Raw genomic sequence first — 16,382 nt, forward strand, 5'->3', positions numbered from 1 at the left:
TTTCTTGTCCATAATTATGAATATTGCTTTTATCTTTTTTGTGTCATATAATTTCTAAAATTTCTGTCTTATATTATTTTATATTCGAAATACATTTTGGCATATGTTGTGAAATGGTCTAAATAATTTTTAATTAAAATTTTATTGTTGATGAAGGCACTTTTATAGTAATGCTTACTATCTTTCAGCCCATTAAAGATGCCATCTTGGCGGGGATTTGTAAAATGTTAATTTTTCACAATTTGCAGTGATGTTATAGACTTTTGTATCATCTTTGAATAGTTTCTCTGTATCATTAAAAAAAGATTCAATGAATGAAAAAACATTTATTTAAGTGCTTATTTTGTGCCAAACATCCTGTGCAGAAAGGAAACACATGCAGAAAAGAAAATTGGCTCTCTCCTCAAAGGGTTTAATATTTTTAAATTAAAATTTCTTTAATTAGATTCACTTTTTCTCCCATGCTCTAATTTATTAATCAAAGACAAATTTTAAAAAATTAGTAATTTTCTTGTTTGCTTCCTTTTTCAGTTAATTTCCCCTTTTTTGGTTAATTTCTTTCCTTTAGGATTTCTATTTTTGTATTTGGGGATTAAAAATTTGTGACTTTTATGCTTTTTCATTTGCATGCCCAATTTAAATGTTCTCCATTATTTGATGATTAAAGTAGAATTTTCTACTAAGGACTTTTTTCCATATGTCTTTCAAAATTTGTTAATGTTGTTCTCTTTAATGTTATTATTATTATTATTATTATTTAAACCCTTATCTTCTGCTTTAAAATCAATACTATGTATTAGTTCCAAGGTAGAAGAATGATAAGGATTAGGAAATGGGGCTTAAGTGACTTGCCTAGGGACATACAGGTAGGAAATGTGGAAATGTCAGAGGCTAGATTTGACCAAGAACCTCCTATCTCTAGGCCTTGCTCTCAGTCCACTGAGCCTCCCAGCTGTCCCTAAAATTATTGTTTTATTTTTATTTTTTAAATTAATTTATTTAGTCAATTTAGAACATTATTCCTTGGTTACAAGAATCACATTATTTCCCTCCTTTCGTTCCTCCCACCCTTCCCGCAGCCAATATGCAATTTCATTTGGTATTACATCTTGATCAGAGCCTATTTCAATTTCAATTTCAATTTTTTCAAATTAAAAGGTTTTATATTACATGTACAAGAAATATTAAATATTAAAAATAAAAATATTAAGTTGTGGAATAACAATAATATGTAATGTTTATATAGTGCTCTAAGGTTTAAAAAAAGAAAAACAGTATAAGGTTGGTAGTACACATTTTCTACATTTTACAGAAGAGGAAACTGATTCTCTTTAAGGCAAAGTGATAACTCTGTGATTGCCTGGTTAGTAAATAGTGAAGTAAAGAGTTAAAGGCCAGTTGTCTGACTTGAAGACCAGTACTTTGAGGAGTGATATCAACAAATTCACTTTTAATGTTGAGATTTCAGGTTTTATCTTTGATAAACCCAACTGATCCTCACTTCTGTCTCTTAGTCAGTAGCATATGGTTTCGATGACAACTGCTTTATAGTACAGTTTAAGATCTGGTACTGCTTAGGGCGTGTTGGAGCACAAAAGACAACACGGCCATCCAATGCAGCTGAGGAAATCTGCAGATGTAATGACTTTTTGCGCCACTGGACCCAGGCTTCCAGCGCCGAGAGTGGGACTGTCTCTGTGCATCGACTTTTCCACTTAAATCTTCATGCACAAGTGTCTTTGTGCACAAAAACACACAAAGACAATAGTCATCCTCGGTTACCAAGAGACTACTACTACTAGTCATAAAACTGAACAGGAATGTTGAATTCATTAGCTCTATAGTAATATACAAATCAAGGTTAGATCATATCCTGGCCTTAAGCCATCTGAAGGAACTAAGACAAAACCAGTCAGGAATCTCTAAGGAATTTTCAGAGAAATTCCAGAATTATTTGTGATTTTACACATACATCAATTCTAGAAATTATCCCTAAGTTAAAGATTGAATTATGAGAACAGAACATCTATCTGTTCTCTTTCACCTTTTCTCTCTCTTTTCCTTTAAAACTCTCTGCTTAAAAAGCAGAACACAACTTCCCTTCTTCCTTCACAAACCTGCATACTTGAGCTTTATTATGGACTTTAGATCAAAGTCCCTCTTTCTTCTGAATTCAAACCCAACATACCTTCTCTACTTGCTATGACTTGCTTTTACCATCATAAGTCAAAGAAATATTCCATTGGTATCACTTCAATTGCTAATTGGTAACCCAGAAGAATTCTGATTTAAAGGATCATTGAAATACTGTATCTTTAGCATAGTACTCATCAGTTATAAATTTCAGTTCATAGAACAAATTGGCAAACTGAGGTAACCGCTGAGTATTGAACAAAATCTATGGTAGAGTCAGGTTTACAATGAGCTTTTGTTTACATCCAAACAATATTTTAAAATACATATTTCAACAGCAACTCACATAACATTAAAAAAAATTTCATAAAGCATTTAGTATTATAGGACCTATTTTAAATTTGGAGATTTGAAACCTTTTAAGGACTGTAAATCTTAAAGTAAGCCTTTTGACAAGCCAGGTTGCTTATGTTTTCAAGACTAAGAAGTTAAATGCAATAATAAAGTTATTCCAACTTTAATACACTGTGATGAAAATCATTGAGATGAAAACCATTTGATAATTTTAAACAAAAACCCATTTTTGGTAGGCTTAAACACTGCTAAAACCTATATAACAAACCAATCTGTGGCTTTTATATACAAAGTGAAATGTCTGACAAAATTAAAATTAGGATGTTATTTTCTAGACCCACATAAATACATGATCACAATTTTGAAATAAAATACCAATAAATACCTCTAATAGATTTAAGCATTACTTCCTTTTGGCTAGCAGGCAGGGAAAGGAGATTTATTAGATCTTCTTATCTTTCCCTGTTTACCTCAAAACAGAAGATAATTAATGGGTTGTTCTACAAGTTGAAAAAAACTTTAGTTTTAAAAGTGGAAGACATTAAAAAAATCCCAAAATAGGGCTTTCTCACCAGTTTTTCTGTTCAGAATCAACCCTATTCCTCTGCAGTAGAGGAGAAGGTAGATCTGATCAGTGAACTGATAACTTCCCGGTTTCCTTTTCCCCCTCTCTGCATGGATTTCTCAGTGGGCCCTTGCCTTAAAATCCAAGTAAAGAGTAGAGTTTGAAGAACTGGGAGCCTAGTGAGGGAATAAATATAATATGTCCAATTGCCACCTGGTGTTAGAATTTAGGGGAAACAAAAAGCCAAAAAATTTCCTCATTTTTTTTTTATGTTGCTCAGCTATTTAACATGAGAGAAAACAAACAAACAAAAAATCCAACTGAATTTTCTCTCAGGCTGCTTAGACTTGATCTCTTCCCAACAGGAGAGGCCTGCAAGCATGCTTCTCCCTTTGTCTTAATTGGGTTGGCTAGTCCCTATCTGGCTTGACCTCAGGCTGAAAAAAAAAATTGCCATGGATAGGCTATGCCTCTTGCTTACCAAGGATGTAACGTGGCCAGTCAACATTACAAAAAGAAATTAATTGCTTTTTCTTTAATCTGTTTAGTGCCAATTTTTTCCAATTTTTAAGTATACACCCCAAAGGGGAATCTCGGGGTATGCTCTGTCTCTGTCCCATTTAGATGCAGAATGGCCAATTTTACACCGAAGGGTCAACAACTGTGGCTCCACAGAGGTTGCCTGACCAAGAGCACTCAGTTCTAACACTGAGGTGAGCACTCAGTTGAACACTGAGGCAGCAAGACTTCCCACACAACTAGAGCCATCTTCCAGGATAAGGGGGAGCCAACAGATAGACCCCAAACTCCAGTGGCCACACTGATGTGGGGCCGATGGGAGAGAGAGCACGAAAGAGTTTCCACGGAGATATCATCCAAAAGATGGGAGTTTCAGGAGTCAAAGTCCTTCCTACCTGAGTAGCTGTGTCCTTATGGACAATCCGGGGTACAGGAGTAGCTTTCAGGAGAGCCAAAAATGTTGGGTGTCAAAATGTTATGGCTTAAAAACAAAAAGAGAAATTTATTAATTTAGAAAGTAATGTTGAGAGTGGCTAGGAGGATAGCAAGGTGGAACAGCAAGATGGGGAGCAGTTCCCTGGGTGGGAGGACAGCATGAAAGGAAAGGCTGTTCCCATGAATGACATCAGTTCTGAGGTTTTTATACCTTTTTACAACAGATGCTATGCCCTGGTGGGGAAGTGACTTAGAGTGGTAAGTCCTCAGGCATTTGGTGGGGTGAGGTGGTCATCTGCCTGGGGTCTGCCTGGAGTCATAAAGATTCATCTCTTTGTCCATCTTAAATCTAGAGGACAAAAGAGGATAAACATCTCAGGACCTTAGGTGGGGTCATTGGGTATTTCTAAGTTTAGAGTCAGGAGGAGGCAAAGCAAGGGAGTTTCCGTGATAATAGTTCACCTGGATTTCTAGGGTACAGTGCCCATGTCAGTATTGCTTAATTTCTAATTAATTTTTGATTTGCCTCTCCATGTACCCTTACTAATTATTTTCATTGCATTGTGATCTGAGAAGGTTGCATTTATTATTTCTGCTCTTTTGCACTTGTTGGCAATATTTTTATGTCCTAATACGTGGTCAATCTTTTTTAATGTGCCATGTGCTGCTGAAAAGGTGTATTCCTTTTTGTCCCTATTTATTTTTCTCCACATGTCTACTATTTCTAATTTTTCCATGATTTCATTCACTTCTCTTACCTCTTTCTTACTTTTTTTGGTTTGATTCATCTAGTTCTGATAGAGGAAGGTTTAGGTCTCCCACTAGTATAGTTTTTGTATCTATTTCATCCTTGAGCTCCACTAGTTTTTCCTTTAGAAATTTGTATGCTATTATTGGTTTTTAAAAAATATTTGTTTTTTTAACTTTGACTAATTCTTTTATATATCTTAATCTTTTAATATTTTTTGCTAAAGAACTGTCTTTGAAAGCTCCTTGGATAGAGAAGCAGGCCTAGAGGTTTGAGACTCAAATTTGGCCTTAGACAAGTCCTAGTTTGTGACCTGGGTGAATTACTTTTTACTTCTAAATATGTTATTCAGAAACTTTGAATACTGATATTTACATTGTTGCTTATTCTTCAGGGAAGAAAAGTTAGAAGACCAAGATCTCCATGGCCTCAAAGACAAACCACCAACATCCAAAAAGGTGAAAGATAAAAAAGAAGAGAAAGCAGAAGAAAAGGAAAAACATGAGTCTCCACATACTTCTTCTCATCAGTCTGTGGAACCAGTGGAAAGAGGGAAAGCAGAAACTTCGGATATGGTCAGTTCACCTCCTACTGTTTCTGAAGTTTATGCCTCTCCCAAACAGAGGCGTTCTGTCATCAGAGACAGAGGACCCATGTATGAAGATCCTACCTTACCTGAGGGCTGGACCCGGAAACTTAAACAAAGGAAATCAGGTCGCTCAGCTGGGAAGTATGATGTATATTTGATCAAGTGAGTAAAAATCTTATCAGCATGTGGTAGAGAAAACATTTTAGGTAACTGGGATTTGTTTTAAGTTTAGACTACTTGAGTTCTCTGGTTTTAAATAACTTCTTGACTTAACTTTGTTATAAAATGTTGACTGGGGAAAAACAAGGGCAAAAAGCACTAGTAGGCCTCAAGGAGCTTTGTGCCACACACGTCTAGAGTCAGGATTGATCTCTAGTGCTCTGGACACTGACCCCTAGGAGGGCCACCACACTAGATGGACTCCAGGGAACAAAAGAATTTGGGGAACCTCTATACCATTTGGGGAGTCCAGGGGCCGAGAGAGATGATTGACATCACTATAGCTACAAAGAAAATGGGAGTGTTCAAACTACATTGAAGGGATACCATCCAGCTGGGGAAAGGAAAAGAGGCTAGGGTGTAAGAGAAGGAGCTGCTTATATGGATACTAAAGGATGGTTCTTGCCCAGCTGTGGATCTTGGGAAAGGGTTGGATACTATAGGGGAGATTACCTAAAACAAAGAGGGTCCTTAGCATATGTGTATCCTCCCCAACTAGGATTGTCATTCCTCTGAGGGTCCCCCACCCTGAAACTGCTAGCCTGCAGTTCCCTTCAGGGTAGTGTTAAGGCCCGGGATTTCACCCACCACCAAGGAAGACAATGCAATCAGGCAAAGAAAGGGTTGTCCTTTATTGTACTGGTGCACAGTAGTGGAAACTCTGCCATCAGAGTTCCCAGTTGCTTCTGAAAGGCTGGGCCTTAAGTACTTTCCAGCATGTATGGCTGCCTCTCCAGCCCCTTATCTGCTACATACTATTCTTGGAACCTTGACAATTTTATGTTATTGGGGTCTTCTTGGCCTTTATCTGGTACCCACTGCAGCTGGGGTCTTGGCATATTTATGGTTCTGAACTCCCAAGGCCAGACAGCTCCCTGTTAAGGCTGGGCAATTTCCTGCTCTGGCCTCCCTCAGTAGATTCCCAGAGGAACTGGGAAGAAGTACAAATTTTGGGGTCTCCAACCTATGAGCTAGTCTTGAAACTTGGGTTTCATCAGATTCCAACAGGCCACAAGTTTGGGATTCCTAGATTCCATGTTGACAAAGGGATGGAGGAAATTGCAAATAATTAATAACTAGAAACACTAATACAAAATAATTATCCAATAATGTGATAAAGGAGAGGGGATGCTTTCTGGTTTCAAAAGACATCAAAAGGAAATAGAATAATTTTTATCAGCAACTATAAAACTATCTTTTAAAAAAATGTATTAAAACTCTACATACTCCTAGATCCAGTGATAGGTTAGTACTCCCAATAAGATCAAAGAAAAAGGAAGAGGACCCTATTGTCCATGAGAACCAACCCAAAAATTTGAGAGTTTTAGAAAGAGATTATAAAGTCATTTGGTAGACTAGAGCTAATTTGTAGTTCCCTTCTTAATCTAGGCTCTGGAAGATTTTACATAGGATTTAAACAAGGATACTCTTAAAACACTTCATGTAAGCTATTTTGGGAAGGCAATTTGACAAGAACACCAGGGAATTTAAAACATAATTTTCCATCTATCTAGGACTTGGGGAAATCAAAATACCTTGTAGTCATTTTTAGCATTCCTAGAAAGTTAAAAGTCACATTCAAAGTGTGAATGGCTTTCAGGCATGTAAGATTAGATTTTTTTTTTAAACAGGATGATAATTGTTCCTGAATAATCTAATAAATAACTTTTCCTCATTTGTGCTTTTGTCAGCATGATCATTCTTGTGTGTCAACCTGAGAAAATACCAAATTTTGAAAGAAGTTGTAAAGATAAGTGACAAGGGTTGGCAGTAAGAAATGGTGCTTCAGTGTACTCCTTTCTTCTCCCTTTGTTTGGGATGTGTACCCCTGAGGTTCAGGAAGATACCTTTTGTAAGAATGCAAGAGTCCAAAACTTAAAAAGTACAGAGAGATTTATTAGTAATGTTGAATTTTTGGCAAGCAAGACAGCATGAGTGGAGCAACCTGGGAATGCCTCAGTTATAGGATTTTTATATTTTACAGCAATGAGGACTTGACTCTGGGGCTGAGGGGTTGGGCAGGGGGGTTTCCCTGAAGGCATGGGGGTGGTTCTCATGATTTGGAAGACTGATGGATGAGGTGTGTCTCTTTGTCTATCTCAAATCTATGGGACAATCAAAGGAGAATAATCCTCTCAAGGTCAGATGTTTTGGTTTGGGAGTCTGAGGGTTTAAGGGAGCAAAGGAATTTCCCTGATAATAGTTGGTCTGAATTTCTGGGGGTACAATGCCACCTTCATCTAGAATCCAGGGGAGGGCAGAAAACTGTTATGAGGGGAGAAGGACAGTAAACCCATAGTTAAAATGAAGAATCTGGAAACCTTGTCTAATTGGGGCATTTTTTATTGTTCTGAGGCTTTCCCATTGACTTGGCTATACTTGGTAACATCCTTGAATAAATACTTTTGTCTTAAGATGAATTAGTCTGAGCTGCAGTGTCCTCTGGGGGGGCAGCTTTTCCATCTGTGTTGTCCTCCCTCACAAGGAGCAGCCTTCCATCTTGCTGCTCCACCTGTACCATCCTCTTGGCCATTCTCAACATTACTCTGTAAATTAATACATTTCTCTTTATTTTTAAGCTAAGTTTTGGAGTCTTGCATTCTTGCAAAAGGTATCCTTCCCGAATCCCAGGAATATACCTCTTCACCCCATAACAGATTCAACAGCTAAAAGATTCTCCCATCATTGGCTGTGGAAGTGGGGTGGGAGGAGGGAAGAATATGAATCATGTAACCTTGGAAAATTTTTCTTAATTAATCAATTGAATGAAATTTTTAAAAATAGGAAAAAAATATTAAAAGATTCTCCCAAAGAACAATTGGGGATGTTTTATACTCTTTGGGGACTCAGGACATCAAAGCTACATTGACCAGTTGTTAGCAGGCTTGGGAAAGAATCTGTAGATTATGGCTATGGTATCTGGGAGTGGTCTACTTACAATGGATACTAATAGGATGGTCTCTGCCTGGAGTTGGTATTCTTGGGAAGGATCTCTGACATAAGGGAGGAAACTTCTAAGACTAAAAGAGTACTTAGCATTTGATTAGGTCTGCTAGCCCTGCCTAAGCTGATGTTAAAGCTGGAAAAATCAATGCTGTCAGAAAAACCACTCTTGAATTAAGGAAAGGAGTTCAATGCTTCTCATGCTATGTGCTACAAATCCACACAGAGTTGCTTTGGCTACTGACCCCTAGGAACGCCAACTGTGAGATTGGACAATTCTGAAAAGCCATGAAATTTGGGAAGCTTACATACTCTCTTTGGGAAACTGAGTCAGGGAAACATGATTGATTGACATTACCATGCCTACTGGGAAATGGCAGTGTTCAACCTACTCTGACAGGCCCATAGCCAGAGGCTAGGGTGTAAGGTATACTTACAATGGGCCCTCTGGGACTTTCCTTGGGGTAAGTTCTCAGGGGATAAGGGGCAAATTTGGGGTCTTCGGATTTCAAGTTGACATCTGGCTAGTCTAAAGCCCTAAATTCATTAAAATAGAGGCCAGATTGTTTTCCCAATGTTTCATAGAAAAATCTGCCTTAGGTGTTATAAATCAAGGGATTTAATATACTGTAAACAAGTCCACTGTGGCCACTAATATCACAAAAAAAATCATATTCCCTGTTTTATTTATAAAAGTAGAGCCTCATACAGCTCTCAATTAGATATGTAATAATATAACTAGATTTGTTATAGAGACTTGTAGGTGTCAACTTGGGAAAAAACAGAACCACTGAAATGGTCAGAAAAACCAAATCTTTAATTGGTAAGAGACAAGTTCTTAATATTCAGCTGCCCATACAAAGTCAAGCACTAAAAATCATACACAGCCAAAGCTCTGGGACTCTGGAAATAGTCTCTAGGAGAATATGCCAGACAGAATTTGGGTTTTAAATACCTTTTGAGGAACAAAGGAAGGGAAGTAACATTGATTAATTCCAATTAGCAAAAGGAAATGATGAGCTCTGGGCTTAACAGGAAAGGGCTAATGCTTTGCCATGGATACAAAAAGATGTTTTCAGGCAGGGGATGGACTACTGGGGGAGAGATCTCTGATACTACTCTTATCTAAACTGGGATCATCAAGTACCTTTAGGGTTATTGCTCAGTTTGGAGAAAAGTCAGTCTGGGACTTCCCCCACGACAAGTTCCTAAAGGAAACTAGGGATTGGGATTTAAAAAACCAAATTGACATAGGTAAACTATATTTCTTTTTATTTGGTGGAATCTAGAAGTCCCCAATACTGTCCCAGTATATTACGCTCGAACTTGGGACCTTCAGCTTTCGAAATTGACTACTGTGCTAAAGAGTCACTGTGCTTCATCTGAAGTAGATTGTTAAACCTGAGATTCCCCTCAGGGTGGATTCTCACAGCAACAGGATCAAACCTTAGGCTTTAATCTTTAAGCTAAGTAAACTGGGGAATCCCCAAATCTTTCTAGGCTACAAGTTTGGGGTCTTCTAGATTGAATTTTTTCCCAAAGGAAAAAGAAAAGGAATTTGGGTGTGTCTTCCTTCGTGCAGGTCAACATATTAGCCAGATTCTTTAATGGCTCAATCCATAAGCTAATAGTATTCAAATTAAGAGACTTTTCTAATGATACAGTTGTATCCTTTTCCTGCTTCATTTCCCCCTTTCAGTTTAATAGCATTTCTTTTTTACAATGGTTCCTCAAAATTCAAAATACAAAATTTTGGGGCATTCATTACCAATTTATTTGATTGCATTCTTAAATCCTCTTATGTGGAAATTTGCCATCTATCAAAACTGAAAATGAAAAACAAAACAACTGAGAACTATTAAATATTTAGAAAAAACAAGTCTTTAATCAGGAAAGGGGTAAGTCCAGTATTTGTCCCTTTACTCACCACCAAAACTTTTACAGGGTCTACACCCTGGGACTATGGGAACATTACCCCTGGGAGAGCCTAGAGGCTAGATGCTAGTGAGACGCTTAAGTATCTTTCTTGGGGAACCTGGGGACCTAGGATAAGAGATTGGCTTCATAATGGTAACGAAAGAAAATGGGGAGTCCTGAACTGGAATAACTGAGAGGCTGAGTCAGCTTTACAATGCACACAAAAGGGGAAGATCCAGCCAAGGGCTAGGCTAATGATAGTTGTGTCCTTGGTAAAGGACTTTAGCCTAGAGGGAGAAATCATTGGGACAAAAAAAGCTACTTAAAACCTGATAGGGTTCTGTTGTTAGTCTGAGACTAAAGAAGTTGGATTTTTCCCTCAGGGAGAAACTCACAAAGAGGTGATCAAAATTGAGGCTTACACCTTCAAACTAAACTGGAGGTTATAGAATCTTTCTAGGCTATTAGTTGGGGGGCTTCTAGGTTCCATGTTGACAATTCTGTACCAGTTGTATTAAAAAACTTAGTAGAGGGTAATTATAATTAATTAACATACAATTAACAAACATCTACATGAGATGTCACTATGTCACTATGCTTAGACATTGGATCCTCACAACAATCTTGGAAGTTGGGTGCTATTGTTATGGGCATGAAGGATACTCTTTGGGGTTCGGGAAGGATGCCTTTTGCAAGCATGCAATAACTCAAAAACTTAGCTTAGATTTATTTTTTGAGATTTATTAATTGAGAAAGTAATGTTGAGAGTGGCCAGGAGGATAGTAAGGTAGAATAGCAAGATGGGGAGCAGTTCCTTGGGTGGGAGGACAGCATGAAAGGAAAGGCTGTTCCCCCCATGGGGACAGCCTGGATGGAGAGGCTGTCCCCCAGATGACATCAGTTCTGGGGTTTATATACTCTTTAGATTCTGTGTCCTGGTGTACACATGACTTAGAGTGATAAGCCCTCAGGCATTTGGTGGAGTGGGGTGGCCATCTGACTGGGATCCGCCTAGAGGCATAAAGATTCATTTCTTTGTCCATCTTAAATCTAGAGGACAAAGGAGGAAAAACATCTCAGGACCCTGGGTGGGGTCATTCGGTGTTTCTAGGTTAAGAGTCACAAGGATGCAAGGGCAAAGGAGTTTCCTTGATAATAGTTGGCCTGGGTTTCTGGGGGTACAGTGCCCATGTTACTATTACCCCATTTTACAAATGCAGGTAGGTAAAGAGGTAAAGTAACTTGTTTAAGGACCATACAGCTAGATGAATTTCTGAGATTTGATCTCAGGAAAATGCTCCATGCATTTTTCAGACATGTTACCTTAATACCAAATATCAAATGTATTTACTTCAGTTATCTAATCCCAACCATTCTAACTTTACTTTAGTTATTCTAATTAGAGAACACATCTCACTGTAAATGACATCAAATTATGATTTTAGTTTCAGGACATACTGCCTTTTGAACTTTGAATCAAGTAGAAGTATTAGTTCTAAGCAGAAGAGCAGGTAGGGCTTATCAACATGAAATCTAGGAATCCCAAACTTGTTACCTAGTGAGATCTGATGAACCCCAATTTTCAGGACTAGCTTGTAGATTGGAGACCCCAAAGCTTCTACTTGTAACCTGATGGGAATCCCAAAGTAGAAGTTTCAGACTGAGTGGGGGACCCTCAGGGAAAAGACAATCCTGGTTGGGTGAGATAACCATATGCTAAGGACCCTCTTTGTTTTAGGTAGTTTCCCCTATTAGTTAGAACCTTTCCCAAGAAGATCCACACTTGGCAGGGACCATCCTTTAGTATCTATTGTAAGCAGCCCCTTCTCTTACAGCCTAGCCTCTAGCTATGATTCCTTTTCCAGACTTGATTGTATCCTGTCAGTGTAGTTTGAACACTCCCATTTCCTTGTAGCTAAGAGTGATGTCAATCATCTTTCCCTGTCCCTGGACTCCACAAATGGTATAGAGGTTCCCCAAATTCTTTTGTTCCTCAGAGTCCGTCCTGAGTCAGTGGCACTCCCAGGGGTCAGTGACCAGAGTGTCCAGACGCAGTCTTGGGGAGCAGCTCTGTTGTCCCAACCTAGTAGTGCTAACCCCATTTTCCCTTGATTAAAGAGTGATTTTTGACTATTTAATAGTTCTTTGTTTTTTTTTCTGTTTGACAGGCCAGACCCAGGATCACACAGCTAGGAAGTTTTCAAGTCTAGATTTGATCCAAAGACCTTCCATTTTACTGCATTAAGTTTTTACTCAACTGACTTTAGGCTAATCTGGAAAAAACTGAAGAAGAAAAAAAAAAACAAAACCAAAAAGCCATAGAATTATTAAGTAGTCAAAATCACTCTTTAATCAAGGGCAAAAGGGGTTCAGTGCTAGGAGGCCTCCACACAAAGTTGCCTGTCACACAGGCTCGGACTCTACAGAGTCCAAGGATTGAATTCTGGACACTCTAGACACTGACCCCTGGGAATGCCACCTGGCTAGATGGACTTTAGGGAATAAAAGATACAATGGATACTAAAGGATGGTTTCTGCTCAGGGTGTGGCTCTTCTTAGGAAAGGGTCTCTGATACAATAGGGGTGACTTCCTAAAACAAAGAGGGTCCTTAGCATATGCTTAGTCCCACATGACTAGGATTGTCATTCCCCTCAAGGTCTCCCACTCAGTCTGAAACTGCCAGCCTGGAATTCCCTTCGGGGTAGGTTCCCAGGGGAACAGGGAACTAGGACAAACTTTGGGGTCTTAAACCTATATGTTTGTCCTGAAACCTGGGGTTCACCAGATCCCACTAGGCCACAACTTTGGGGTTCCTACATTCCATGTTGACACCCCCCTCTTTTGGTCAAGACAGGACCTCACTGACCAAACAAATGGACAAATCACTAATGGTGGGAAAGCCTAGGGATACAATGTTAAGGTCCAGGATTTCACCCACCACCATGGAAGTCCAGGAACAATGCAAACAGGCAGAGAAGGGCCATTTATTGAACTGATACGCACATCAGTGGGAACCTCTATCATCAGAGTTCTGAGTTGCTTCTGACAGGCTGGGCTTTTTATACTTTTCTGTAGGCACCTTATCTACTATATACCATCCTTGGAATTTTGCTTGCATGTATGGCTCTTATCTACTTCCTACTATTCTTGGAGCTTTGACAATTCTATATTATTGGGGTCTTCCTGGCCTGTTGTTTGACATATTTGTTGGGGTCCTCCTGGCCTTTATCTGGTACCTACTGCAGCTGGAGGTTTGGCATATTTACGGTTCTGACAAGTTTCTCAAGGCTGACCAGCTCATTAGGCCTTCCTGCTAGGATTTGGCATATTTACGGTTCTGACAGGTCAGCTTGTTAGGCCTTCCTGTTTTCTCAAGTTTGGCCATTTTCCGGTCTCCCTCATTAGGTACAGGCAATTAACATTTGGGGGCATTCCCCAATGCCTTTGGTGCATTGCCATTTGATCCAGAAAGGCAGGCAGTCTTCTTTTGGCAATAACTAACAATCAAAATACTACCCCCCATTTCCCCAAAATCTTAAGTCTTTCACATCTGGTGGGTCCTGATGATGCCTTCAGCCTCCTCTCTGGCAGACTTCTGTCCTCCTGCAGACTTCTTTTGTACCAGACAGCTTCTTTGTTGTTACAAGAGAAATCCATAAACATATTCTCTAACAGGACTTGATCAACTCCCGATATTATTCACTATAAAGATTGTCCACACTGTGAACCTTAAATCTGCAATCCCATCTTATTAATTTTGATAATGTCTTTTCCTCAATTATAAAATTATGTAATTTACATGCTTAATAAAAAAGATTGCCTTGCTTTACCAAAATAATAATATAAAAACCCTACAAACTATAGAAGTACAAAAGCAAAACCAAAATCCACATCACAGATTATTCAGGACTATGTAAATCTGGAAGTTGCCCTCCCTTCTATTTGTGGCCAAAAATTAAATATCATCCAGCATTAAGTAAAATTCCAATTGAATATTCTATTACAAAAATCCCCAAATATTATTTTTAAAACTGCATGACAATTTCAGCTTCAAAACAATTTTAAAAATCAAATTTAAGTTTCAATATTGAAATGAACTCCAAAAATCCTTAAGATTAAAAATGCTTCCAAATTTCTTTAATTTTAAAACCTCTCACACCCCTCACACACACCCCTTTGGAGAGGTTGGGCCTGCTAGGGATTTTGAAACTGTTCATTCACTTTTTAAGTACTGAACAACCATAACTATGCCCTTTAACAATTTAGGCTTTTTATTTCTAATAACTATTACCTAGTATGAAAAAAATAATAATGTTGCAACTGAGTCAACTAATGTAAAGTCTGGAGAGAAAAATTTGTTAAAATAATTCTTCTGATTTGCCTTAAATTAGTGGGTACACATTTCATTTTCCTGAGTATTTATTCACTGGCAATAAGGACTTATTTACCATTTAACTTGGCCCTAGTCTGTAAGTGATTTCATTAGTATTCCTAGGCACAAGGCTTTCTCTGATCTCATTGTTTCCTGCCTTGAAGCTCCAAAATGTATAAACTTTACTGGTATTGGGGAGTAATTCAATGTTCTATCAGAACCTTGTTTATTAAAAATGCTGGTTAGAATCTTATATTTATGTGCAAGTTGTCTGCCCTTTTGGCACTGATATTTTGCCAGGTTTTCCTTATGACCTAAATACTTTCTTTTAAGAAAAAGGACCTTTTTGAATTTGCTCACTCATTCACAATGGCTAAAAATTTCTATCTGCCTCCACAATTTCCATATTCTATGTCTTGCCTTCCTGAGACTTCCTTCATTATACAATTACAGAAAACTTGCTATTAACTGGAGAAAAGTGGGAAGTAACTTAAAATGAGGGAGAAAAGCTCCCTGTAATTTGGAGTATTAATGCCATGAGTAAATTGGCAGTGATCAGCAGTCATCTGTAGAACTTGACAGAAACTTAGTGCTTCCATTTGCCCTTATGACTGTATCAACAACCAATTTCCTCCATAGCATTTCTTTTCCCAATTATCATCTCATATAATTCACCCTTTGATGGCCCTTCTCTCTAACCATGCTCCGGATTTAAAATTACCTTCTGTTATTAACAATTATTTTTAGGCTCCATCATTCTTTCCTAACTTCTTCTGATTCTACTTTGAGACAGACTAGCACTCTAGAACCTTTTCTGCACATTCTCAAATGAACAGATGTTACTTTCAAACCTTTTAACCAGGTAAAATGCTCCTATTTAAACTTTCCTAATGCAACTAAATTTGGGGAATAGCTCTGTCCTTTCTAGGTTCTTTACTTAAAGGGACTTTGCTCAGGGTAAATAAAATTTTCAGGGTAAATAAAATGGCCAATTTTTGTCTGCTACAGAAATATTTCTAAAGTCAATTAAAACCATGAGAAACAATACTTATCCGGATTCAGTATCTTGGGGGCTTCTTTGGATTTCTCATAGATGTCTTCTTCAGGAATTCTTCAGATTCTAGGCTGCAGGAAAATCTTGTCCAGGCTTTTGGTTCCTAAGCAATGTTTTCTCTATTAGCGGTCATGTGGAAATGATCATCAGAAATAATGATCACAAAACCATTAGTTCTCTCCACTCCCCAGTTCTGAGGATTTTATACTCTTTACAACAGATGCTATGTCATGGTGTGGACGACCTATAGGGTGTCAGTCCCACAGGCATTTGGTGGGGTGAGGTGGTCTTCTGACTGGGGTCTTGCCTGGAGGCATAAAGATTTATCTCTTTGTCCATCTTTAATCTAGAGGACAATCAAAGAGGATAAATATCTCAGAACCCTGGAGGGGGTTATAGGGTGTTTCTAAGATGCAGAGGCAAGGAAGTTTCCCTAATAATAGTTCCCCTGGGTTTCTGGAGGTACAGTGCCCATGTCAATGGCAAGCAATTTGTTATATTGTTTGGTAGAAAAGAGTGATCCAGAAAGGTGT

At 38.3% G+C, this 16,382-nt stretch overlaps 1 protein-coding gene across 6 annotated transcripts in view; it reads left to right on the top strand.

Moving 5' to 3' along the window:
- LOC130456234 (methyl-CpG-binding protein 2-like) overlaps positions 1-16,382 on the top strand; it is a 56,065-nt gene that overhangs the window by 11,387 nt on the left and 28,296 nt on the right. For all 6 annotated transcript variants that reach the window (XM_056809909.1, XM_056809914.1, XM_056809912.1 and 3 more), the window contains exon 3: positions 5,149-5,505. In XM_056809909.1, the coding sequence (XP_056665887.1) occupies positions 5,149-5,505 (357 nt within the window). The remainder of the gene's footprint in view (positions 1-5,148; positions 5,506-16,382) is intronic.

This window comes from Monodelphis domestica (assembly GCF_027887165.1).
Source record: "Monodelphis domestica isolate mMonDom1 chromosome Y unlocalized genomic scaffold, mMonDom1.pri SUPER_Y_unloc_1, whole genome shotgun sequence".
Classification (NCBI taxonomy): domain Eukaryota; kingdom Metazoa; phylum Chordata; class Mammalia; order Didelphimorphia; family Didelphidae; genus Monodelphis; species Monodelphis domestica.